Raw genomic sequence first — 27537 nt, 5'->3', positions numbered from 1 at the left:
TGGATGCCTGGAATATATTGACTTGGGTGCTGGTGGAGGCAGATATGACATTTAAGAGACCTATAGACAGGTGCCTGAACTCATAACTAATAGAGGGATATGCATCACATTAGGCTGAAGAGGTTAGTTTAATTTGGCATTGTGGTCAGCACAAACAAGATGGGTCGAAGGGCCTGTTTCTGTGCTATACCATTGGGCCTTTTAGGCACAACGAGTTGCACTGCCCAACACCAGACTGATCCCAGGACAATTTGCAATCACTGATTAACCAGCTAGGGTGGTGGGGTGGAGATACAAATTTACTAGGTATCTGCGCTGATTTTGTTCATTTACAGTCTTTCAAAGGAGCACTGCGTCGTACACTGGATGAATTTCTTCATTGATATCTCATGGGATACTAATACACAATTTTAAAGTACTGTAATTTGTTCTCGCTTTCACTTAAATACATAATTTGGAGGTGTGAGGTGCTCCTTCCCTCTGCTAGCCTGCACATCACCCTTGGGCAAGGTGTAGCATCTGCTTAGCCCCCGGATAAGGATCACATGAAGCCATGGGAGCCAGTGGTGGATGGTCATATGAGCAGCTGGTGCGTATCACATGTCCTGGTTATGTGACTACTGATGCCAGGCAGACAATCTCTGAAGAGTATTGATAATGGCTGGGTTCACCCATCTTGTAAAGACACTGCCCAGGAGAAGGCAATGGCAAACCGCTTCTGCAGAAAAATTTGCCAAGAACAGTTATGGTCATGGAAAGACCATGATTACCCACATCATACAACACAGCATGTAATGAAGTAACAAATTAACCTCCTAACTGATACCTCTTTGGGATGTGGGAGGAAGCCAGTGTGCCTGGAAGAAGCCCTAGGCACTTACCAGAAAGATGTACAAACTTCTCGTAGAGGACCCGGGAATTGAACTCTGAACTCCATTACCCCAAGCTGTAATGGTTTTGTGCCAGCCATTGCGTGACTGTGTTCTGTGTTTTGCTGAGCTGACATGGTGTGCTGTCATTAAATTTTCATTTAAATATCACTAGTATGGGGAAAAAATGTACAGAGTTTGACAGAGAGCCTTTGCTTTCTGCCTCGTTATCACTGATGTGCAGAGGGAATAAGTAAATGCTATTACTGCAGAGTGCAGCAGCCAATCCAAAACACTCGGGCCAGGGCGAATGCCACCACAGTCGAGGGCTTGCCTGGTGTTTGTAACGGGCTTTGGAGCTCACAACCCCTGGGCGCTGCTTGCTGAAGCTTACCGAAGCCTCAGAGAAAGCTGGCGATTGATCTGCTGTGTTTGAAGCTCCTAGTGAGACGAGCAGTAAGCACACATTCTGTTCTTAGCCAAGTCACTGCCAGCAACCTCAACCTCAGCTGCTAAGCCAATTGCAAGCAAATGCTTCTGGATCAATGTGGCAGGTTTATTGGAATTGGTTTATTATCAGTAAGGAGAGACAGGAACCTCAGAATTCACACCATCAGGTTCAGGAACAGCATTTCCCCTCGACCATCAGGCTCCTACACCAGAGGGGATAACTTCACTCAACCCATCATTGAACTGTTCCCACAGCCTATGGACTCATTTTCAAGGTCTCTCCATCTCATGGTCTCGATGTTTATTGCTTTTTTTTTCTATTTGTATTTATAGTTTGTTGTCTTTTGCTCATTGGTTGTTTGTCCATGTTGTGCCTGGTCTTTTTGATAACAAATTTACTTTAAACTTTCATCTTATCACATACAGTAGTTTAAAGATTAGGTTTATATGACACAGGTGCATCAAATTCTCCTGGGACGTCCCAAGAATGAGGCAGGAACCATACCAGTTCAGTTTTGCCACCTTGACCTTGTAAGAAATAGTAGGGGTGAGGGTGAGAGGTAAACCATTTGGCCCCTGAAATGCTCTCCTCTCACTCAGTAAGGTTATGGTTTCAGCTTGACCTTTTCTCTTCTCCAGAACCCTGGGGATTGGTTTAAGGTGAGATTAAAGGTTAGCTTTTTCTGTGTCACATGTACTTTGAGACATACAGTGAAATGCGCTGTTTGTGTGATTGACTGACACGGTCCGAGGATGTGCTGGGGCCAGCCCACAAGTGTTGCCATGCCTCTGACGCCAACATAGCATGCCCATTACTTATTAATTCTAACCGGTACACTTTTGGACTTCAGGAAGAAACCTGAGCACCTGGAGGAAATACACAGGGAGAACGTACAAACTCCTTACGGACAGAGATGGGAATTGGAACAGCAGAACTTGGCCCTGTTGTGCTAACCAAAATGCTGCCATGCCACCCCGAACAATGTTAGTACTAAGATACAGTGGGAAGGCTTCGTTTGTGCAAGGGTCACCATGAGTAGATTGGGAGATCAAGCGTAGCTCCATCCTGCCACCACAACAGTAAGTATATGTGGATAGAGCCCATGTAAGTATGTAGAGACATGATGGGGAGGTTATAAAACAGGCAAATCTCACAAACCAAGTATATCTCACTGCAGGGATCACCTTGGAAATGATGGGCAAATGGCCTCTCTCTGTGCCATAGGAGTCTACTATGATTACCCAGTTAGCGTATACCAATGTCCCTTTGTAGAACTTAGAATACTACAGCATAGTACTGGCCCTTTGGCCCACAATGTTATACCAACCTTTTAACCCACTTTTAAGATTGATTGGTGAGGATCGCCCAGGACAAGCCAAATTTCTTAAACCTCCTGAGGTAATAAGAGGCACTGATGGGCTTTCTTGGCTGTGACATCTAGGAGATTGGACCAGGACAGGCTGCCAGTGACGTGCAGGAGGGTCTTGGTTTAATTCAGCCCTGTGTTCAGTTCAGACATTGTGCTCATTCCTGTTTGGCCTTGCGTAGTGGTTAGCATAATGCCTGCGATCGGGTTCAGTTCCTGTCGCCGTCTGTGAAGAGTTGGTATGTTCTCACCATGTCCACGTGGGTCTCCTCTAGGTGCTTGGTTTGGAATGTAGGGTGAAACCACGTACAGGTTAGGGTTAGTGAGTTGTGGGCATGCTGTGTTGGTGTCGGAAGCAAGGTGACATTGATGCACTACCCCAGCACATCCTTGGGCTGTGTTGGTCTTTGACATAAACAACACATTTCACTGTATGTTTCAATGTACTTGTGACAAATAAGGCTCATCTTTCAGGAGTCTTTTTCCATAAACACAAGAGATTCTCATGTTCTTCTCTAGGAGTTTGGATGTTAAGATAGCAACCATTTTAATTCCCATCCCCATTCCCATTTCGATGTGTCAGTGCATGACCTCTTCTGCTACGATGAGTCCAATCTCAGGTTTGAGGAGCAACATGTCATATTCCACCTAGGGAGCCTCCAACCTGATGGCATAAATATCGATTTCTCCAACTTTTGGAACTTTTCTCCCCTCCCTCTTCCGTCTTCTTCAATTCCCCACTCTAGCCTCACTAATTCTCCTTATCTGCCTATCACCTCCCCCTGGTGTCTCCCCCCCCCCCCCCCTTCCGTTTCTCTCATGGTCCACTCTCCTCTCCAATCAGATTCTTTCTTCTCCAGCCCTTCGCCTTTTCTTCCTTTCGCCTCCCAGCATCCCTTCCTCCCCCACCTACGCCCCCAGTTTTTTATTCCGGCATCTTCCCCCTTGCTTTCCAGTCCTGAAGAAGGGACTCGGCACAAACGCTGACTTTTTATTCCTCTCCGTAGATGCTGCCTGACCTTCTGAGTTCCTCCAGCATTTTGTGTCTGTTGCTCTGGATTTCCAGCATCTGCAGAATCTCTTGTGTTTATCATTGGTTAGTTTCGTGTACCAGCTGTTTCCAGCACATCCTTTTGGACTGTGTTGGTTATTTACACAAATGATGACTTTCACTGTGTGTTTTGATGTTCATGTAACAAATAAAGTTAATCTTTGACAAACTTCTACAGACGTGCAGTAGAGAGTATATTGACTGGTTGTATCACAAACTGGTATGGAAACACCAGTGCCCTTGAACAGAAATGCTTACAAAATGTAGATACGGTTGAGTTGAGTTGTTCTCTGATCTTGGCAATCCATCTGCAAATATTTTCACACCATGTGAGAAGACATCATCAGTGTGCTTTCACTTGTCCGTCCTCTTAATAGTTGGCTTTTATACATTTACCAATCAGTTACAAACAGGAGAGAATCTTCACATGCTGGAAATTCAAGCAACACACACAAAATGCTGGAGGAACGCAGCAGGCCAGGAAGCATCAATGGAAAAGAATGTAGTCAATGTTTCAGGCTTAGACCCTTCATTGGGACTAGAGGGAAAAAAAGATGAGGGGTCAGAGTAAGAAAGTGGGGAGAAGGGAGGGAGAAACACAAGGTGATAGGTGAAACTGGGAGGGGGAAGAGAGAAGCAAAGAGCTGGGAAGTTGATTGGTGAAAGGTAACAGGGCTGGAGAAGGGGGAATCTGATGGGAGAGGATAAAAGGCCATGGAAGAAAGAAAAGGGGGAGTTTCTGATCAATCAGTTGATTGGTCGTCATTACAGGAACTCAATCGTGACGAATGAAGGGAGCCTCGTTGCTGATTGATTGCGTGGCAAACTATGTTGTCTGGAGTTTTGCCTGCATTTACTTATTAAAGGGAATGAAGTCTACGTGTTTACAGAATCGTTTGTGAAAAGCCACACTTCTAGGAATTCTCTCGCATGTCACGAGTTTGCTTCCACTGTGACTTTCACTGATGCCCAGTTGAATTTGTGAGCCTCTCGATCTAAATGGGTGCAGACTAGGGAGAGCTGGTCAGAAATGAATACGACGCAGATTATCGCAGGTAAAGCTCTCCCTACCATTGAGCACATCTATGTGGAGCACTGTTGCAGGAAAGCAGCATCCATCATCGGGGACCCCCACCATCCAGCACACGCTCTTTTCTCGCTGCTGCCATCAGGAAGGAGGTACAGGAGCCTTGGGACCCACATCACCAGGTTCAGGAACACTTAACCATCAAGCTCTTAAACCAGAGGGGATAGCTTGACTCAACGCAACTTGTCTCATCTCTGAACTGTTCCCTCCACTGATATCTCGTGTTCTCTATTGCCTTAATATTATTATTACTTTTTTCTTTTAGTATTTGCACAATTTATTGCCTTTTACACATCAGTTATTTGTCAGTCTTGTGTGTGGCCTTTCGTTAATTCTATTGTGTTTCGTTGAATTTACTGTGATTGCCTGCAAGAAGGTTGGGACATACAGTATACGTATTTTGATAATAAATTTATTTTGAACTTTGATCTTTAAAAGTTGGGTAGCAGGGTGGAGATGTGTCTCTAGCACAGGATTTGTAAGCTGTTCCTTCATTCCACTAGCCTTCAGATCCCTCTTGGACAAGGTGTAGCATCTGCTTGGCCCCCTCTATCAGGGTCACGTGAGGGCAGTGGAGCAGGTGGGTGTAGATCACAAGTCCTGGTTATGTGACCACTGACACCAGATCTTCTATCATTTATGTAGAAGATCTTGATCATCATACAACACGACACATGCTGTGATGGTAATCTTTAAAAGTGCCTCTTGTCCTTGTAGATTCAGGATATCTTGAGAAATGTAAAACATCGGATACTTTTCCAGATGGTTTAATGGGTGTGTGGGGTGTGATTGGGACCTGGTGGGGTTGAGTTGTCATGTGGCAGCTGCGTGGGCTCGGAGACTGCTCTCCTGACGTTGTCTCTGTGGCTCCTGTCCCTAGGGCTATGCCAGGATTCGCAAGGAGCGAGCTTTCGAAGCGGATGCTCGTTTAACGAACACGACAACAGGTGACGACACTCCGGACGAGTGTATGGAACCAGAACTGACAGAGATCGAAGAACGCACCAGTCTAGGTGAGGCTCATCGCTTGTGTTTCACTCGTTTGAGTGGGGGCCTCGTAGAATCATACAACAGGAACAAACTCTTCATCTCTCCATATCTCTGCTGATCCATTTAATGAATCCTATCTAAAACAGTTACTTTCCCCAAGTAATAAGGCTGATCAATACCTTCACCCACTAACCCAACCCTCCACATCCCCGACCACCACTACTTTATCATTTCTTGTCAGAGCTACCTTATGTACAGACACTCCTGTGTCTAGCATCACTTTATGGACATACAATCAATCTATGCATAGAAGCTATCTTACATATTTATATTATTGTCTTCTTTATCTTATTGTTTTTTTTTTGTGTGGTGCATTGGATCCAGAGTAACAATTATTTTGTTCTCCTTGACATTCGAGTACAGGCTTCCCCCACTATCCGAAGGTAGAGTGTTCCTATGAAATGGTTTGTAAGCCGGAATGTCGTAAAGTGAAGAAGCAATTACCATTTACTTATATGGGAAAAATTTGTGAGCGTTCGCAGACCCAAAAAATAACCTACCAAATCATGCCAAATAACACATAAAATCTAAAATAACAGTAACATATACTAAAAGCAGGAATGATCTGATAAATACACAGCCTGTATAAAATAGGAATACTTTTCTACAATTATTGCAGCACTGTCCACCACAGCAAAAATTCCACGCAAGCACTCTCAGCAGTGCTCCCAGCAGAAACATACAGTGCAAGCACTCCTGGCAGAAACACTTTTTCCAGTAACCTTTAAGCTATGAAGCTACTGAGTAACACATAAAAATACACAGCCTATATAAGGTAGAAATAATATATGCCCAGTGTAGTTTCACTCACTGGAATTGGGAAGACAATGAGCACACTGATGATGGTGTGCTAGGCTGAGTCGTCGGGCTGGTGGGAGGTACACGAGACTGGGGTGTCATCTCATCATCGTCTGTTTCCATCAGGGCAGGCAGGTCCCCTTCTTCCATGTCTGCCTGCCTCAATGTCGGAGGTCGAGTTTCATCGTCTGCTGTGGCTGATGTGGAAGGCTTGAAAAACGACAGTATGTTTGACTGCTTAGCCTTGCGCATTTTTCTATCATACAGTTCTTTGTAAGCATTCAAATCATCCTACAAATATGCCCTAAACCTACGTACCCTTTCAAAATTAAAGTCATACTTTTCTGCAATCATTACAGCGTTGTCAGTCGCAGTGAAAATCTCACGCAATTGCTTCCCGTTCAGTTCCTGGACGTCTTCACTTTCAGGTCATTCGCTACTGCCTTTGGGTTCATTTGTTACCCTTTCCTCTTCATCAGCTTTTCATCTCTCAGTTCTTGGTCATAGGATGCCAAAACCTCTTCAACATCTTCTTCGTCAACTTCCACAAACCCTTAGCCAAACTCACTATTTCCTTACTTTATTCACCACAATCAAAATGCTTAATTATGTCTAGTTTTACGCTAAGTGTAACACCCTTACACGCTCTTTTAGGCTTTTCCGATACCTTAGAAGTCATCTTGCTAACAGATGCACAAAATAAATCGACGTAAAGCGCAGATGCTCACAGGCACGTGTTTAAGCAATGCCGGCTAGAATGCAGTTCCGAGGGAGGGGCTTGGCTGCTCGGTGCGCGCACTGCCTTTTCTCATAACGGTGAAAACACCTTCTGTTAGTGAAAACAGGTAACTAATATAGGTCTTTCGTAACAGCGAGTTGACGTAAAGCGAACGTTCGAAAAACGGGGGACACCTGTACTGGAAATAATGTTAACCGGGGTTTCCCAACCTGGGGTCCAGGGATCCCTTGGTTAATGGTAAGAGTCCATGGCTTAAAAAGGGTTGAGGACCCCTGCATTAAAGAATCTTGAACCTTGGTCCAAAGCCTAACCTGTGCAGATTTTTGGACCAAAAGATAAAGGAATAGAATTAGGCCATTTGGCCCTTTAAAGTTTGCTCTACCATCTGATCATGGTCAATCATGCTTAAGGCTCCTAGCCTGAAGCATCGACTATCCACTTCCCTCCACAGATGCTGCCTGACCTTATGAGATCCTCCAGCAGTTCAATTTCTGTTCCGGATTCTGGCATCCCACTCTTCCCCCTTACTCCCCCAACCCTGAAGCCCCGTTGCTGATCAAAAACATATAGGTTCCCTCTCAGCCTATCTTTATGGCTGACTCAACCTGCAAGTATGCAAGATAAGCTCGTCACTCTTCCTCGGTACGTGACAATAATCAGGCAGTTCCATTTCGACCATAAGTTATAGGAGCAGAATTAGGCCATTTTAATCATGGCTGATTTATTGTCCCTCTCAACCCCGTGCTCCTGCCTTCTCCCCTTTACTTTTCACGCCTTGACTAATCAAGAACCTATCAACCTCCTTAGATATGGGGCCCAAAATTACTCTCAATACTCCAAATGTGGTGTGACCAATACTTTATAATGCCTCAGCATTATATCCTTGCCAGGACTTCAGGACCTGAGTTATAGACTAATAGGTTAGGACCTTATTCCTTGGAGTGTAGGAGAATGAGAGGAGGTTTGATGGAGATATATAAAATTTGGGGTGGTAAATTTAAATTGGCTTTTTCTATTGATGTTGAGTGAACCTGGAACTAGAGGTTATAGGTTAAGGGTGAAAGGTGAGATGTCTAAGGGGGACTTCTTCATTCAGAGGGTGGTGAGTGTGTGGAAGGAGCTGCCAGTGGAAGTGGTGGATACAGGCTCGATTACAACATTTAAGAGAAGTTTGGAGAGGTACGGATGGGAGAGATATGGAAGGCTGTGGGTCGACAGGACTAGGCAGAATACAAGTTTGGTCTGAACGGCTCATTTCTGTGCAGTAGTGTTCTATGACTGTTACTCTCGTGTATTCCAGTCCTCTTGAAATGAACACTAACATTGCATTTGCTTTCCTTACCAGAAATAAACCCGCAAGTTAACCCTTAGGAAAACCTGTACTAGGTCTCCCAAGTCCCTTTGCACCTTTGATCTCTGAAATCTCATTCCATTTAAAAAAAAAATAGTCTACATCTTTATTCTTCCTGAAACCCCTTTATACCAGGTGTTGCTAGAAACACAGCTGGTCAACCCTTTGCTAACAATATTAGCCTATGGACTCTGCAGTGAGAAAACCACCTTTCTCGAATTCCCAATCTGACCGAATCCTGTGTAAATGCTGCCCACTGTCAGCAAGAAATAACAGATCGTCCACCACGTACAATTTGGAAAAAAAAAAGTATATTTACAAATCTCGGCTTTATTGACCAGTTAGAAGGAAAAAGAAGAACAGTTAACTCGGTCCAAATGTGCTTTCAAGTTTGAGCTCATTTTGACGTTGTCTTAACTCGCACGCTGAACCCACAATCTGTGTGAAAGCACGCGTGACTTTCCGATGTCACTCGAAATTCATCTTGAACAAACAGGTGCACCCCCCCCCCCCACACAGTAGTAACTGTTCCTGCCTCCTTGAGGCCATTCATTTGCACAACGCACCTTGTGCAACAGGGACTGCATCCTCAGCCATCTTCCCCTGTCCCCCCCATCTTCTCCCAGCTCCCATCGAAAAAACCTCAACCCACACCAGTGTCCATCACCAAAAACCTCTCCGCACAGCTTTCTCTAGAACCTTCTCCCAATTCCACCATCCTAACTGGCTGACACAATATTCCCAAGTTGAACAACAGGGCTCCTTAACTCTAGCTGAAGCCCAAACATGCTAAAAGCAAAACAGACTGCTCTTGTGGAACTGCTAAAATAAGGTACCTACAGCATAGCAATAGAAATGTTAACCAGGGATTACACTCTTCTCTTCCCCCCCCCCCCCCCCACCAAAACATAGTCATGTCCTCATGACTTTGAACATCGTTAACCCACCATTAATAACACAGTTTCCAAAGGAGTTTATTGATGTCTGGACTCCAATCCATTTGTGAACGGAGTGACATATCTCACTAGGGGGATAGACACAACACTCTGTTCCCCTGGTGTGTCATAGGCCAGCCTCTCTGGGGGCTTCCTGACTCTTTGTGACCTCCTTAACCCACCTTTGGCTCCTCCAGCTTCAACCATGCTTTGTGACCCTTCCAGTCTATCGCTTGTGTCCTTGGTGGCTCAGGAACCCCTGCTTCGTGACTGAACGTAACTTCCTTCAGTTTAAGCAGGTGCTGCCAAACATCTTCAACCTCCGCTGGTGCTGACTGGTGAGACCTCTTTCGGCAAGGGGTGTCCTCAGTCACTCTAATAGTGTGGCAAGTACTCCTGGTGTAACCAACATCAGACTCCTCAGTAGAAAATGCATCTTCACATCTCAGTATCTTCTCAGTTAATCCCCTTTTCCATTCTTCAGACATTCCGGTAAATTTGGGTGTTCCTGTCGCTCTAGCTGCTCCTCCAGGATGTAACATGACAGGTTTAGACTGGGTGTACTGCACAGTTCCTCGTTTCTGCTCATCATCCTGCTCAGGGGGAACTTGCACCTTCTCAAAAGCAGCTTTGAACACGGTGAATGGATAAGGTTTTCAAAAAGTTCTCTCCATTCCTCTCCTCGAATGCTCCCAGGAGCCTTCTCACAACGGCAGTACTTGTTCCCACAAGAATGGAAGCTCCACCCTTTGTAACTGGATCCGGGCAGACCAACTCTGGTGTGTCAATAGTCTCAGTTGCTCCAACATCTGCTTCCGAAAACTCCAACTTCAACGACAAGTAATCATCATATGGGTACCCATCAGTACTAAGCCCCTGAATCTCAAGGGCACTAAATGGACAGCTTCATGTGTGGCATCTTGTTAAAAGCCTTCTAAGAATATGCTAGTACCCTCATCTTCACTGTTGCCCTTAAAACATTTTTTTGAGTGTGTCCACACCTGAAACCTTCGCAGCAGTTCAGAGAGAATCAGACAATGAGCTTGGGATCCTTCTTGCTTACGGAGGTTAATCAAAACAAACATGACAGGGAAGTTCTTCTCATTTTTAGGCCAAGATCTCTTGCTTAAGTTGTACCTTCCCTGGTTTCTTTGTGTTTGTCACTGGTGCTGTTCCAAGTTCATTACTGCTGTGTTTCAGACAGACAGACATACTTTATTGATCCCGAGGGAAATTGGGTTTCGTTACAGCCGCACCAACCAAGAATAGTGAAGAAATATAGCAATATAAAACCATAAATAATTAAATAATAAGTTAATCATGCCAAGTGAAAATAAGTCCAGGACCAGCCTATTGGCTCAGGGTGTCTGACACTCCGAGGGAGGAGTTATAAAGTTTGATGGCCACAGGTAGGAATGACTTCCTATGACGCTCAGTGTTACATCTCGGTGGAATGAGTCTCTGGCTGAATGTACTCCTGTGCCTAACCAGTACATTATGGAGTGGAGGGGAGTCATTGTCCAAGATGGCATGCAACTTGGACAGCATCCTCTTTTCAGACACCACCATCAGAGAGTCCAGTTTCAACCCCAGAACATCACTGGCCTTACAATGAGTTTGTTGATTCTATTGGTGTCTGCTACCCTCAGCCTGCTGCCCCAGCACACAACAGCAAACATGATAGCACTGGCCACCACAGACTCGTAGAACATCCTCAGCATCATCTGGCAGATGTTAAAGGACCTCAGTCTCCTCAAGAAATATCACTGGGTACTTACTTGCCCCAAAACTTCCAATCAGTTCATCCAAAATTGTCCTGGGACATCCCAAGAATGAGGCAGGAACCACACAAGTTCAGGGGTTTGACCTTGTAAGAAATAGGAAGTGACGGTGTTAATTATTCAGCCCCTTGAACTGTAGATGCATTTGAAAGATTGTGGGTACTACCCTGTTTTTTCTCCCCAGAAACCTAGACATCGGTTTAAGGCAGGATTCCCAACCTTTTTCATGCCACAGACCCCTACCATTAACCGAGAAGCCCGTGGACCCCAGGTTGGGAACCCCTGGTTTAAGGAGAGATTAAAGATTAGCTTTAATTATCACAAGTACATCAAAACACAGTGAAATGTGGCGTCTGCACCAACGAACAACACGGTCCGAGGATGCTTTGGGGACAGCTAACAAGTGTTGCCATGTTTCCAGTACCAACGTAGATTGCCCACAACTCACTAACCCACTAACCCCAATGTGGGAGGAAACAGGAGCACCGGACATGAGGAGAATATGCAAGCTCCTTATTAAGTCGAACCCCGATCTTCCAGTTGTTGGCACTGTAAAGCATTATGCTAACCACTGCGCTACTGTGCCGCCCCAGAAATAGGGAACACTTCACAAATTCGAGTGGAGAAAGATTTAATAGGAAGTAGCGTTTTCACCCAGAGTGTTGTCAGTATGTGGAATGAGCTGCCAGAGGAAGTGGTTGAGTCATAAGAGTCTTAGAAAACTGCGTCACTGAAACGGGCCCATCAAGCCCATGCCAAACCTCCATCCATGTACTAATCCAAACTTTTCTTGAATGTTGAAGTCAGGCTCCCATGCACCACTTGTGCTTGCAGCTCTTTCCCCACACTCACCACCCTCCGAGTGAAGAAAGTTCCCCTCAAATATTTCACCTTCCACCCTTAACCCATGACCTCTGGCTGTAGTCACACCCAAACTCAGTGGAAAAAGCCTGCTTGCATTTACATAAAAAAACACAAAATGCTGGCAGAACTCAGCAGGCCAGACAGCATCTACGGGAGGAGGTAGTGACGATGTTTTGGGCCGAAACCCTTCATCAGGACTCCTGAAATGTCGTCACTACCTCCTCCCGTAGATGCTGTCTGGCCTGCTGAGTTCTGCCAGCATTTTGTGTTTTTTATTTATTTCCAGCATCTGCAGATTCACTCATGTTGCTTCTGCTTGCATTTACCTTGTCTAAACCACTCATAATTTTTAATACTTCTATCAAATCTCCTTTCAGTCTTCTACATTCTAAAGAATACAGTCCTAACCCACTCAGTCTTATAACTCAGGTCCTCCAGACCCAGCAGCTCTGTGGGAATTTTCTCTGTACTCTTTCAACCTTGTTTACATCCTTCCTGCACTCCCTGCATATTCGTGTGTCTGCCTAACAGCCTTTCAACCACCACTGTCGTATCTGGGTCTATATCACCACAACTAACAGCACATTTCCGGCACCCACCCCTCACTGTGAGGGAAAAGATAACTTCCCCCTCATGTCTCCTTTGAACTCCCTCACCGCCCTCACCTTAACTCCATGTTCTCAGGTTTTGGACACTTCCACCCTGGGGAAAAGAACATACAGTAAATAAGATAGCTGTTCTTAAAATGTTGATTGTGTGTCTTCATGCCCTTGTACCTCCTCCCTGATAGTTGTAATGTCCTGGTGCAGGGGCTCCCATCGTGGTGTTATGGGAGGGGGGAGCAGAGCTTCTGGATTCAAACCCAGCCACACCTTTTCCAGGTTGGGTGGCTCAGAGGGGGGACTTGTGGGCAGAGGTGACCCTGTGCATCTGCTGACTTTACTAGTTCCAAAGCGTGAGCCTGGAGCTTGCTGGCAGAAGTGAAAGTGAAAGTTCAGCAAGGTTGATGTTCAGTTGTCAGCACAGATTTTCGTTGGCTTGTTCTTATTGGGGGAAAGAAAGGTGCTTCCTCTCCCCCTCCCCTACCGTAAGCCTTTTGGTTTTTTTTAAGAATATAACGCATAATGGCAGCGAACAGGCCTTTGGCCTGCAATGTTGCAATGACTTTTTTAGCTACTTGAAGATCAATCTAACCCTTCCCTTCTACATAACCCTTCATTTTTCTTTCATAAAAGTGCCTAGCAAAACCTTTTAAATGTCCCTAATGTGTCTGCCTCTAACACCACCTTTAGTAGAACATTGAACTGCACAAGACCTTCGCCTATAAACCTACTCCACAATCAGTCTAACCCTTCCTTTCTACTTAACCCATAACCCTCTGTACTGAGGTGTTGGAACATTAACTAGACAATCGGCCCAACTCTACTCAGAAATGACTTGAGAGTCAGGGTGTAGTCTCCTGGCTCCCTGGTTTTATTGCAGACACAATGGCGTGACACAGTGAATAAGGAGCTAGAGGCCTATTTTCCGACTCACGTTATTTTTAAATAGAGTTTGGCTGACTGTCCAGTTCAGGCATGGGCAAACTACGGCCCGGGGGCCATATGCAGCCCATTAAGCTTTTTAATCCAGCCTGCAGAACTTGATGAAATTATATTAATAAACCTTGTTAACGTTTTTTCCCTGCAATTCTGGCGTTTTCCCAATAGATGACGCACTCTATATACATTGACCTTTGTTGAGGTGCAGCGTATTACTCCACATTTGCGCTTTACTCTTTGTTCGGCTCGACCTATTTGTGTGAACAGGCGTTCAGCGTCATGAACATCAACAAAGCCAGCCACAGATCCAAGTTAACTGACCAACACCTCAGATCCATCCTGAGAATCGCCACAACAAAACTAAATCCAGACTTTGATGCGCTGGCTAAAAAGGGAGACCAACAACACTGTTCCCACTGAAATTAAAAATAAGTTTCTTCATTGTGTTATGTAAAAAATGCATTTGAAAATATTTTTTTCAATAAGCCTTACATGTTACATGTCATTTCTGTTAAGTGATGGACATCAGTAGTGCGCAGGTGCACGTACGTTCTCAAAATAAAAAATGCGCTCCAGATCAAATAACGCGCTCTGCATACTGGCACACTGTCACTGTTCTGTCCTTGTGCTGGTCGTTGTTGAGTTTTGGCACAGGGGACAATTGAATAAGAAGGAGCAGGACAAGTAGACCTGCATCTCCTACCGTTTTTGAAATAAAGACAGTCAGGAGGAGAATGATGATGATAATATCTTGAAGGATAACAGAATTTTCAGTGCTTTAAAATAATATCTGTTACTATTAAAAAAAGCTGTATTTTATTCATTTAATTTTCAGTGTTTTAAAAGTCATTTCAATAGCTAAATACCATGGGACTTCAAAGACGGATATTTTGTTGTAATGCATTTGTTCATTTTCAATTGAAATTAAAGCACATGTTTTCTACATATCCCATGATATTTTATTTTCTCTTATGAGGTGTATTACCAAAACACTCCGTCCATCTGCTCTGTCAAATTTTAGAACCCTTTGTGGCCCACAAGTCAAAAAGTTTGCCCACCCCTGGTCTAGTTGATGTTACAACACTTCTGTGAGGGGTAGTACAATGAAAAAACAATGCTTCTGCTGGGGAAATAACAGAATGGATTTAGATAGAAACTTCTGTTCCTAAGGTAAAGCCAGCCAATGTGCATTCCTACTTACTACTTCCTGCCTGCACAGGAAGTGCGTAATACAGCTCTGAAACTGCTCATTAAAATAAAAGCTGAATGTGCTTAACATCAATTGCTTGAAAGGCAGAACACCCTCCTTTTTTTTACATCTGTGTGCCTACCTAAGAGCCTTTACACCCACAACTGGCCTCTCCTGAGCCTCACTGCTTATTTCCCCGAACTCAGAGTTCTCAGATTCAAGCCTCCATAATCAATTCAGATTCAGGTTTATTGGAGAAGATCCTGACAGTCAGGATTTAAGAGCATTTGGAGAGACATAATCTGATTAGGGATGGTCAGCAGGGCTTTGTCAAGGGCAGGTCATGCCTTGTGAACTTGATTGAATTCTTTGAAGATGTAACAAAACACACTGATGAATGTAGAGCAGTGGATGTAGTGTGTGTACATTTCAGTAAGGCATTGATAAAGTTCCCCTTGCAAGGCTCAGTTAGTAATGAGGTATGGGATCCAAAGAGACCTTGCTTTTTGGATCCAGAATTGTCTTGCCCACAGAAAGCAAAGGGTGGTTGTGGATGGTTCATATTCTGCATGGAGGACGGTGACCACTGGTGTTCCACAGGGATCTGTTCTGGGATCCCTCCTCTTTGTAATTTTTATAAATGATGTGGATGAAGAAGTGAATTGGTTTAGTAAATTTGCTGATGACACAAAGGTTGGGGGTGTTGTGGATAATGTGGAGGGTTGTCAGAGGTTACAGTGGGACGTTGTTAGGATGCAGAACTGGGCTGAGAAGTGGCAGATGGAGTTCAACCCAGATACATGTGAAGTGGTTCATTTTGGTAGGTCAAATTTGACGACAGAATATAATAATGGTAAGGCTCTTGGCAGTGTGAAGGATTAGCGAGATCTTAGGGTCTGTGCCCTCAGGACACTCAAAGCAGCTGCACAGGTTGACAGTACTGTTAAGAAGGCGTATGGTGTGTTGGCCTTCATTAACCATAGGATTGAGTACAGGGGCCAAAAGGTAATATTGCAGCTATATAAGACCTTGGTCAGACCCCACTTGGAGCACTGTGCTCAGTTCTGGTTGCCTCACTACAGGAAGGATGTGGATACTATAGAGAGTGCAGTGGAGATTTACAAGGATATTATGTGGATTGGAGAGCATGCCTTATGAGAATAGGTTGGGTGAACTTTTCTCCTTGGATTGATGGAGGATGGGAGGTGACCTGATAGAGGTGAATAGATGATGAGAGGCATTGACCATGTGGATAGCCAGAAGATTTTTCCCAGAGGTGAAATGGGTAACGCAATGGGGCATAGTTTTAAGATGTTTGGAAATTAGCATCGAGGGGATGTCAGCGTTAAGTTTTTCACACAGAGTGGTGAGTTCATGGAACGCACTGCCAGTGGCGCTGGTGGAAGCAGGTTCAATAGGGTCTTTTAAGAGACTCTTAGATAAATTCATGGAGGTTAAAAATAGAGGGCAATGCAACAGGCAAATCCTAGGCAGTTTCTAGAGTCAGTTACATGGTCGGCACAGCATTGTGGGCTGAAGGGCCTGTAATGTGCGGTAGAATTCTATGTTTCTTTTTTCTCTGTTTTATTATAGACCATAGAACACTACAGCACAGTACAGACTCTTCGGCCCATGGTTAAATGCTATCTTGTGGACACTTTTTAAAATGTTCAAACTTTTTAATTCTCCCCCAGATTTGGAGCAAGATGCCTCTGAGATGGAATCGGTGGGACACTCCTCTGTGGACAACTTTCCCAAGGCTCCTGAACCCACGCATACCTCTGAGCCGGTAAGGGCAATGTCGAGATAGTGAATTTTCCAGTTGTGATGATGGCCAGGTAATACAAATTAAAGCAGTCAGTTCAAGGTTGGACAAGCCTGGGTGGTTGTCATACAATGTACACTCAGTGGCCACGCTATCAGGCACAGGAGTGGAACCCGGTGTGGTCTGCTGCGATTGTAGCCCACCCACTTCAAGCTTCAATGTCTTGTGCATTCAAAGATGCTCTTCTGTACACCACTGTTTATTTGCTTTCATTACCATGGTCCACAAGCCAGGCCTGGGTTGGGTCGACCAGGCGAGGGAGCCTAGTGATTGAAATCTGAAACACCCAAAGACCCCAGGTTGTGTTACTGATTATGTGATCCGGTGCACACCGGATAATTAAGCCAAGTGTTGTCAGGCCAGTTTAACGAAAGGCATGGGCCTGATTAAAGTGGCTTTGCAACCCTATCCGCCACAACCCCACATACCTCCTGGCGCCAAACTCCATGACCCTGTCTCCCACTGCCCCACGTGTACAAACTCCCAACCCTACCCTTAACTCTCATCCTAACGTCCAAGGGCCTACACATGCCGACTAACCCTGGCCACACCCCCGCAGATGAGTTGACTTGTTTCAGGAGGAGGAAGATCCCAATAAAGGCAAGCGTTGGACACGGTAAATGAAGGCGTGGGCCAGATCAAAGAGGCAGGGTTGCTTGACACTGAATCTCGAGTGACAAGATCAAGAAGCACAAAAGGATTATTTTCCCATTGCCCACATAATCACATCCCCCCCCCCCCTTATACCTTCATCTAATTAACTTAAAGTTATGCTTCTCTCAATATAGCTGTTTCCACCCAGGGAAAAGACTGGCTGTCCACTCTGTGCATCTTCTCTTGTACACATTGATCAAATTCAGTTCTCCCTCCTAAAGAGTTTGGAGGCTGGAGGGAGACATGATAAAGGTTATTTTTAATTCTGAGAGGCATAGATAAGGTAGCTGGTCAGAATCGTTTCCCCAAGGGATAGAAACATCAAATACCAGAGGGCATTTTTTAAGGTTAGATGGGAATTTTAAAGGCGATGTGATGGTCAGGTTTCTTGCATGAAAAGCGGTAGGTCCCCGGAATGGGCTACCTGGGGATGCTAGTGGAAGCCAGCAATTTGGGGGAGGCTTTTAGCCTGACAGGTGAATATGGAGGGACGTGGGTGATACATGGAAAGGGGACATTTAGTTTAAATTTGTAGCGAGATTGGTGCAAGAGTGTAGGCTGAATGGCCACTGCAGTACTGTTCCATGTTGTAAATCCGGTGACAGTGACCACCTGGTCCACCGCTCTTGAGAAAGGACATCTGCCCTCCTCAGGACTCTTGGACCTGATGAAGGGTCTCGGCCCAAAACGTCAGCTGTACTCTTTTCCGTTGATGCTGCCTGGCCTGCTGCGTTCCTCTGGTAGTTTGTGAGTGTCACTCTACAGTTCCAGCTTCTGTACATTTTGTCTTTTTTCTGCCCTCCTCACCTAGTCTGACTTATATTTGACTCCAGACAGTGAAATGCAGCTCTTAACCTTCGTAGTTGGAGGCATTTAGAAATGCTTAAATAGAGCTGTATAAAATTATGAGTTTTAAAGTTGTCATGATGGGTGGTGAGGGGGGGATGGAGAATAAGCTCCCACTACCTGTTAAATGCTCCCAATGGTGTGCATCTGAAATAACCTGTGTCAGCTCCTTGTCTTCACGTGTGGGTTACCTACTAAGCCTGGCAAAACCATTTCTATTGACAGGAAAAAGGGCAAATTCGGGTCGCCGTCACCTTAAAGCCAGTCATTTCATGCAGGTGGGGCTGGTCAGTCATGTTTGGCAGCTCATCTGGGAGAAGGACGACTGATCTACAACCTCCGCTGCCTTGAGGCTCTACTCACTCATGGGAAAGGCTTCAGGAGTAAAACCTGAGGGAAAAACCCAGAGCTGGTGTCCCTAAGGCGATCCTACTGGGTTCAGTACTGCCTGGCACGTCCTGCGATCCCAAGCTGAATCAGTCTCTGCTGTTCCTTTGGATTCATCTGCTTTCTCTCCATATCATAGTGCCCAGGCTTGCATATCGACACATAGTCAGCCAGGATCCTGCCCAACGGAGGCCCTCCAAGAGTCTGAAGACAGTATGATAGAAGCTGTTCTTGGGCCTGTTGGTACTTGTGCTCAGGTTTAGATAAATCAATATTGGTTTATTAGCGTCAAATATATAGAGGTCCAGTGAAAAACTTGGCCACCCCTACAGATTGATTCATTACAACGGTGTATTGAGGTAGAACATGGAAAAGCAATAACAGAATGCAGAATAAACCCTGTTACAGAGAGAGTGTAAGGGAATGCAGGCAGGCAATAAGACGCATGATGATGGTAGATTGTCAGGTTGTTGTACTGGGACAATGTTTTGCAATCTTACAACGGTGGGACAGGACCTCTCTGAGCCCGGTGGTCAAGCTTCCGGGCTTTTCTATCTTCTACTTTCGACCCAGTGAGAGGGGGTATTTCCTGGGTGGGTGCAGTCTTTGATTATGTTGGCTGCTTTACTGAGACAGCGAGAAGTGTACAGACCGTCTACACTGGCTTATGTAATCTCCATAGCTGATCTCCACCGACTGGGTATAGATATGACAGACAGAGCCTTTTTGTCAAATACAGGATAACATAGTTTATTTACTCATGGAGATACAGTGCGGCACAGGCCCATCGTGCCCTTCGAGCTGCACTGCCCAGTAATCCCCCAGTTTAATCCTAGAGTAATCACATAACAATTTACAATGACCAGTTAACCAGCCATCCAGTGCATCTTTTGACTGCAGAAGCAAACCGGAGCACCCAGAGGAAACGCACGTGGCAACAGGGCAAACAGACAAACTCCTTCCAGACTGCAGTGGGAGTTGAACCCAGGTCACCACTTGCCGCTACTGACTGCAAAGCGTTGTGCTAGCCACTATGCTACCGTGCCACCCCCCCAGTTTAAGGTGAGAGGGAAGAAATTTGAAAGAGATGTGCAGGGTAAGTTTTCTTAGGCAGAGAATCTGTGTGCCTGGAACATGGTGCCAGAGGCAGAGACAATGGTGTAGGGTAGTGGTTAGCTCAACAGTTTATGGTGCCGGCAACCCTGTCAGAAAGGAGTTTGTATCCTCTGTGTGACTATGTGGGTTTCCTCCCATAGTCCAAAGATGTGCATTGGGCCAGAAGGGCTGTTATTGTGCTGTATCACTGAATAAATAAAAATAAATTAGGGTTGTGGGGTGAAGATATCTTTACCAAAGGAGGTGAAGGTGCTTCTTCCCTGCAGGTCACCCTTGGGCAAGGTGTGGCTTGTACTTAACCCCCTGATCGGGGTCACATGAAGCCATGGGATCAGGTGGTGGATGGTCGTACGAGCAGCTAGTGCATATCACAAGTCCTGGTTATGTAACCAGTGATGCCAGGCAGACAGTCTCTGAAGAGTATTGATAATGGCTGGGGTCACTGTCTTGTAAAGACACTGCCCAGAAGAAGACAAAGTCAAACCACTTCTGTAGAAAATTTTCCCAAGAACAATCATGGTCATAGAAAGACCAAGATTGCCCACGTCATACAACACGGCAGGTAGTGATGATGAAATAAAATATCCGTGTTTATGTGGTGTTTAGACATGTGAACGTGCAGACAGTAGATGGGTACAGATCATGTTCAAGCAGATAGGATTAGCTTAATCTGACAGTATAGATGTAGTGGGCCGAATGGCCTGTTCCTGTGCTGTACTTCTGTGTTCTAACATTCCAGATCCCTTCATTAAAACCGCCACTTTCCTCAACATCTGTACCCACTTCCTCGATCAGAAGATTGCCCCCCCCCACAGTACTGTAGACCCTTCCTCCTCTGACCAGAATTTGCGATTCATCTAATGGAATAAAGGCATTCATTTCTGAAGAATGATTTGGCCCAGAGGGAAAAAACGTTTTCCTCTCTCTCCACAGTTGCTTCCTGACCTGCCAAGTGTTTCCAGCAATGTTTGTTGTTTGGGTAAATAAAATGGCTATTTGTGTGTCGGTCTTGAATTCTGTTGATCGGCTGTTGTACTCTGCGGTAAAGGCCTCTCTTTAGACCACGGGTTCCCAACTATCTTTAAGCCACGGACCCCTGTTTTATCAGAAATCAATTCTGTATGTTTAGGCTTCTAAAACAGTGACCTCATCTACATTTCCCCTGAAGAAGGGTCTTGTTGACTTTTTATTCCCCTTCATATATCAATGTCCCAAGTAAGTTTATTTTCAAAGTATGTGTGTATCCCCATTTTTTTGCCATGAGATTCATTTTCTTGCATTTACAGAAAAAATATAATTCTATGAAAATTATGCATAAACAGGCAAAGAGTGACAAACGACCAATGTGCAAAACAAGTAAAAATGATGCTGAGAACATGAGTTGTAGAGTTCTCGACAATTTATCAATGTGTTGTGGAATCAGTTCAGAGTTGTAGTGAGTGAAGTTATCTATGCTAGTTCAGGAGTCTGATGGTTAATGAATGTTCCTGAACCTGGTGGTGTGGGACCTGAGGCTCATTGTGGTGAGTGAAGTTATCTGTGCTAGTTCAGGAGTCTGATGGTTGTGGGGTAATGAATGTTCCTGAACCTGGTGGTGTGGGACCTGGGGCTCATTGTGGTGAGTGAAGTTATCCACACTGGTTCAGGAGTCTGATGATTGAGGGGTAATGAATGTTGCTGAACCTGGTGGTGTGGGACCTGAGGCTCATTGTGGGGAGTGAAGTTATCCACACTGGTTCAGGAGCCTGATGGTTGAGGGGTACTAACTGTTCCTGAACCTGGTGGTGTGGGACCTGAGGATTCTCTGCTTCCTGCCTGATGGTGGGAGTGAGAAGAGGGCATGGCCGGGATGGTTGGGGGTCTTTGATGGTTGCTACTTGTAGCATTGCTCCATGTCAATGTGTTCAGTGGTGGGTGGGCTTTGCCTGAGATAGCTTGGGCTGTATCCACAACTTTCTGCAGTCTTTTTTGTTCCTGAGCATTGGCGTTTTCATACCTGGCTGTGTGCTGTCTGACTTGCTGAGTTCCAACAGCGTTCTGTGAGTGTCACTCTGATTTTGCCCCATGCCTTTTCTGTTTCAGTCAGAACTCTTGAATTGTGAAGACTACAAGAAGTCTCGTGGCTTGAATGGTCATACCCAAGACCCTTCAGGAAACTCTGCAGGTAAAGCTTCCCTCTTGTTGCTGATCCTGGCGCAGTGGGTAGTGCAGCTACAATCACAGCTCCAGGGACCTGAGTTTGATCCCGATCTCAGGCACTGTCTGTGTGAAGTTTGCGCATCCTCCCTGTAACTGCATCCACAATGTTGAGCTGAACCAATTCAGTTAGCATTCAAATGGCTGCCTAAGCTAACCTCATCTGTCTACACAAGGTCCATATCCTTCCATTTTCCTCACATTCATGTGTCTGTCTAAAACATCTCTAATGTATTCGTCTCTGCCACCACCCAGGCAGTGTACTCCAGGCACCCACCACTCTGTGTGGGGGGAAAAAATACTTGCCCCTCACACTTCCTTTGAAATTACCCCCTCACCTTAAATACACACCCTCTGGTATTTGACATTTCAACCCTGAGAAAAAGATACTGTCTGTCTGCGCTATCTATGCCTCTCATAATCTTTAAACCTCCATCAGCCGCTCCAGAGTAAACATCTCTCGTTATAGTGTGTGTCCTCTAATCCAGGCAGCTTCCTGGAAAACTTCTGCACCCTCTCCAAAGCCTTCACATCCTTCCAATAGTGGAGTGACCAGAGCTGTATGCAGAAAGTTTTTGTATGTTTAAATATGTTGGTACAGTTTTTGGAATTTTTAATTACATAATCCTGTGATCGAATTTAGAGGCTTAATTTGTTTCTGAGATTCTGTATGCTTTAAATTACCTTTTTTCATTAATTATAAAATGTTCTCTGTATTGTTGGTGCTATAGTTAATTTTAGTTAAAAGGTACCTGCCATCAATATCCCGAGAGTCACCAACAAACAGAAATTTAACTAGATCAACCACATAACTGACGTGGCTACACAAACTGGACAGAGACTAGGCATCCTGAAGTGATTGACCTCCCTTCTGGCTCTCAAAGCCTTTCCACCATCTACAAGATTTACATCATATTAATGATTTGCTCTCCATATTTTTAGATGTACATAGAATGTATATGCTGTTCAGTATATAAAAACATCACAAAGGATCCCACCCACCCTGCTCATGGACTGTGTCCCACTCCCATCGGGGAGGAGGCGACGCAACATCCACACCAGGAACACTAGACACAAAAACAATTACTTTCCCCAAGCAGTAAGGCTGATGCAACACCTCCACCCACTGACCCACCCCTTCACACCCCCAACCACCACTACTCTATCACTTCCTGTCAGCCACCTTATGTACAGACACTCCTGTGTCCAGTGTCACTTTACAGAAAATCTACGTATATGAGCTATCTTATGTATTCATATTTATTGTGTCCTTTTTGTGCTGCGTCAGATCTGGAGTAACAATTATTTTGTTTTCCTTTACATTAAGTCTACTGGAAATGTCATTTAACAATCTTGAATCTTGCACGGTGTTGTAGTAATTTTATGTATTGCACTGTACTTCTGCCACAAAAAGAAACAAATTTCATGACACATGTGAGTGATGATAAACCTGATTCTGATGTGGGTCTCTACTGTAGACTGAGACTGGGAAGGGGGCAGGGAGAGGGGAGGAAGTGGGAAGCACCATAGAAACAGTCCATAATGATCAATAAACCAATTGTTTGGAATCGTATGATCTTGCATCTCAGGGCTGGTTGTGTCTGCGCTCACACCACCCCTGGCCCGGCACTCCTTCTCTGCCACCTGTCCCACACCCCTCCCATGGTGCTTCACCCCAGCCATTCCCAACATCCCTTGCTCCTGCCATATTTACATGCTCACTCTCAGATTCATGTTGAGAAATACGGTACTGTGGGAAAGTCTTGGGCAGCCTAGCTATATACTGTACATGTCCAAGACTTGCACATGACTGTGTGTATTAATGTAGTGTCTTCTCGTGAACGCATAAGAACCACAAGAAGGTTTCCAGACAGTGACACTGGTATTGCGTTGTTCTTTAAAGACGCCGTGAGTACCATGTCCTTTTGTCAATTTCCCATCACCACCTCTGGTGCCTGTGTGTACGTACGTGCATGCATGTATCTGAATCAGGTTCAATATCACCGGCATATGTCGTTAAACTTGTCTTTGTGGCAGCAGTACAGTGAAATACATAATAAAAAAACTGAACTACAGTAAAAAGTTAAATAAGTAGTGTAAAAAGAAAAAAAAAAATAGCTAGTGTTCATGGGTTCGATGTCCATTCAAAAGCCGGCAGAGGGGAAGAAGCTGTTTCTGAATCTTTGAGTGTGTGCCTTCAGGCTTCTGTATCTCCTCCTTGGTAGCAATGAGCAGGCATATTCTGGGTGATGGGGGGTCCTTAATGATGGATGCCACCTTTTTTGAGGCATTGTGCCTTGAAGCTGTCCTGGATGCTGGGGAGGCCAGTGCCCATGATGGAGGTGACTGAGTTCACAACATTCTGCAGCTTATTTCGATCCTGTGCAGTGGCCCACTCCAAACCAGGCAGTGATGCAGCCAGTTAGAAACTTCTCCATGATATATCTGTAGAAATTTGCGAGTGTCTTTGCAGACAACCAAATATGCTCAAACTCCTAATGAAGTACAGCAGCTGTCATGCCTTCTCTGTAATTGCACTGTACCGTTCTTCATTCTGATTGCTTGCACCTCTTCCCTTCTCCCAGTTCTGGAAGTCCGAGGTGCCTCATGCCTCCCAACGCCGTCGGCGTCTCCCGTCGAGATGAAGACGTTTGAGACCAGCTCCTTGGGCACTGAGAGGTGAGTGTCAATTTCCCCTTCTTGCTTGGGAGCTCTTGGCTAATCGTTCCCGGCCTCTGCTGTCCGGTGTCCACCCGATGCTCACTGAGGAAAATACTTTGGATGATGACGTAGAGGGGGTGGCACAGTACCATAGCGGTTAGCACATCATTTTGCAGCATCAGTGGTCGGTGGTGGGGTTCAGTTCATGCCGCCATCTGTAAGGAGTTTGTACGTTCTCCCCATGACTGTTTGGGTTTCCTCCCACAGTCCAAAAGACAGAGGGTTACTATGTTGTGGGCATGCTGTTTTGATAGCAGAAACATTGTGACATTTGTGTGCTGCCCCCCCCCCCCCCCCCAGTACATCATTGGGCTGTGTTGGTGCTTGACGCAAGCAACTCATTTCACTGTGTTTTGGTGTTCATGTGACAAATAAAGCTCATCTACTGTATCTAAGAGTCTCAAATACAGAAGTGTCAGGCTTCGCAGTGGAGGACGTGATTAACATGCCAAAGAGAGATGTTATGGATGTGATGGGAGGTAAGGACCTCAATACAATAGATACCACTGAAGAGGCAGTGCTGAACAAACTTGTGGGCCTGAAGATAGATAAGTCCCCTGGTCCTGATGGAATGCATCCCAGGGTACTGAAAGAAATGGCAGAGGTTATAGCAGAGACTTTGGTGATAATTTACCAAAATTCTCTGGACTCTGGGCAGGTCCCAGCGGATTGTAAGACCGTGAATGTCATGCCATTGTTCAAAAAAAGATGTAGGCAAAAGGCCATTTGTTTAACATCTGTAGTTGGGAAAATGCTTGAATCTATCATTAAAGAAGAAATAGCGAGGCATCTGGAAAGAAATGGATCCATCAGGCAGACGCAGCATGGATTCAGCAAAGGCAGCTCCTGTTTGGCAAACTTACTGGAGTTCTTTGAGGATATAATGAGCACAGTGGATAGAGGGGAACAGATGGACATTATTAATTGGCTTTCCAGAAGGCGTTTGATAAGGTGCCACATAAAAGAGTTATGCATAAGAAAAGTGTAAAGATAAGGGATGATGTATTAGCATGGACAGAGGATTGGTTAACTAATAGAAAGCAGAGAGTGGGGATACACGGGTGTTACTCTGGTTGGCAATCAGTGGTGAGTGGTGTGTCGCAGGGGTCAGCGCTGGGCCCACGACTGTTCACAACATACATTAACGATCTGGAAGAGGGGACCGAGTGCAGTGTATCTAAGTTTGCTGATGATACTAAATTGAGCGGAAAAGCAAATTGTGCAGAAGATACAGAGAGCCTGCAGAGAGATATCCATAGGTTAAGTGAGAGAGCAGATGGAATACGTTGATCATCCACTTTGGAAGGAAAAATGAAAGAGCAGATTATTATTTAAATGGTAAAAAACTGCAGCACGCTGCAGTGCAGAGGGACTTGGGAGTGCTTGTGCTTGAATCACAAAAGGTTGGTTTGCAGGTGCAGCAGGCGATCAAGAAGGCAAATGGAATGTTGGTCTTCATTGCTAGAGGGATTGAATTTAAGAGCAGGGAGGTTATGCTGCAACTGTACAGGGTACTGGTGAGGCCGCACCTGGTGTACTGTGGGCATTTTCTGGTCTCCTTAATTGAGGAAGGGTATACTGGCTTCAGAGGCAATGCAGAGGAGATTCACCAGGTTGATTCCAGAGGGGAAAGGGTTAGACTATGAGGAGAGATTGAATCACCTGGGACTGCACTTGCTGGAATTCAGAAGAATGAGGGGAGATCTTATAGAAATTAAGTTTACAAAATCTTAAATTATGAAAGGGAAAAATAAGATAGAGGCAGGAAAGTTGTTTCCACTGGTAGGTGAGACTAGAACTAGGGAGCAAGGTTCAGGGAGTAGATTTAGGAGGAGGAACTGCTTTTCCCAGAGTGGTGAATATGTGGAATTCTCTGCCCAATGAAGCAGTGGAGGCTACCTCAGTAAATATATTTAAGATAAGATTGGATAGATTTTTGTATAGTAGGGGAATTAATGGAAGAAAGACAGTTAGGTGGAGATGTCCATGGTCAGATCAGCCATGATTTTATTGAATGGCAGAGCAGGCTTGTCAAGCCAGATAGCCTATTCCTGCTCCTATTTCTTATGTTCTTTTGTAAGTAGGTGAGGAAATTCCTTAAGGCATTGAACACCATCGCCTTTCAAGGGTGGAAGGAGCTCTCCCACACCTGTGTGTTTTCCAGCCCGGAGTCCCAGCCCATAACCCTGTACCATCTTTCTTCCCAAGTGGAGACGCCATTTCCTTCTGAACATAGCACTCGGATGATTGACAAAAATCCACACTGTCTGTTTAAATTCAAGTGTGATGCCATAGGCTGACACTTGACCTCCAAAGGTGGACAGGTTAGTGTTGGTGAGTTGAGGGCATGCTGCGTTGGTGTCGGAAGTGCGGTGAAACTTGTGGGCTGCCCCCAGCACACCCTTGGACAGTGTTGGTTGTTGATGCAAAGAATGCATTTCACTGTATGTGTGCTTCAATGTACATAAGACACAGGAACATAATTAGGCCAGTCGGCCCTTTGAATTTGTTCTGGAATCCATCATTTTTGGTCAAAGGGCCTGTCTCTGCATTCCTTTGACTGTATAGCTTAGCACACAGCTTTCGTTACCTTGTGCAGAAGACATGGAGCAGAATCGGGCCATTCAGCCCATTGAATGTCTTCTCCCCATAACCTTCGATGCCCTTGCTAAACAGGAACTGATCAAACTCCACTTTAAATATATCCAGCGACTTGGGTC

General features: G+C 45.1%; 1 protein-coding gene across 1 annotated transcript in view; it reads left to right on the top strand.

The window, feature by feature from the left end:
• The window catches only part of samd13 (sterile alpha motif domain containing 13), a 78206-nt gene that overhangs the window by 28877 nt on the left and 21792 nt on the right, over nucleotides 1–27537 (top strand). The window contains exons 3-6 of the mRNA XM_059983746.1: nucleotides 5705–5837; nucleotides 16767–16861; nucleotides 21983–22064; nucleotides 24682–24775. Coding sequence (XP_059839729.1) covers nucleotides 5705–5837; nucleotides 16767–16861; nucleotides 21983–22064; nucleotides 24682–24775 — 404 coding nt within the window. The remainder of the gene's footprint in view (nucleotides 1–5704; nucleotides 5838–16766; nucleotides 16862–21982; nucleotides 22065–24681; nucleotides 24776–27537) is intronic.

Source organism: Hypanus sabinus, chromosome 11 (genome assembly GCF_030144855.1).
Source record: "Hypanus sabinus isolate sHypSab1 chromosome 11, sHypSab1.hap1, whole genome shotgun sequence".
Lineage (NCBI taxonomy): Eukaryota > Metazoa > Chordata > Chondrichthyes > Myliobatiformes > Dasyatidae > Hypanus > Hypanus sabinus.
This window is presented reverse-complemented; position numbering and strand designations above follow the sequence as displayed.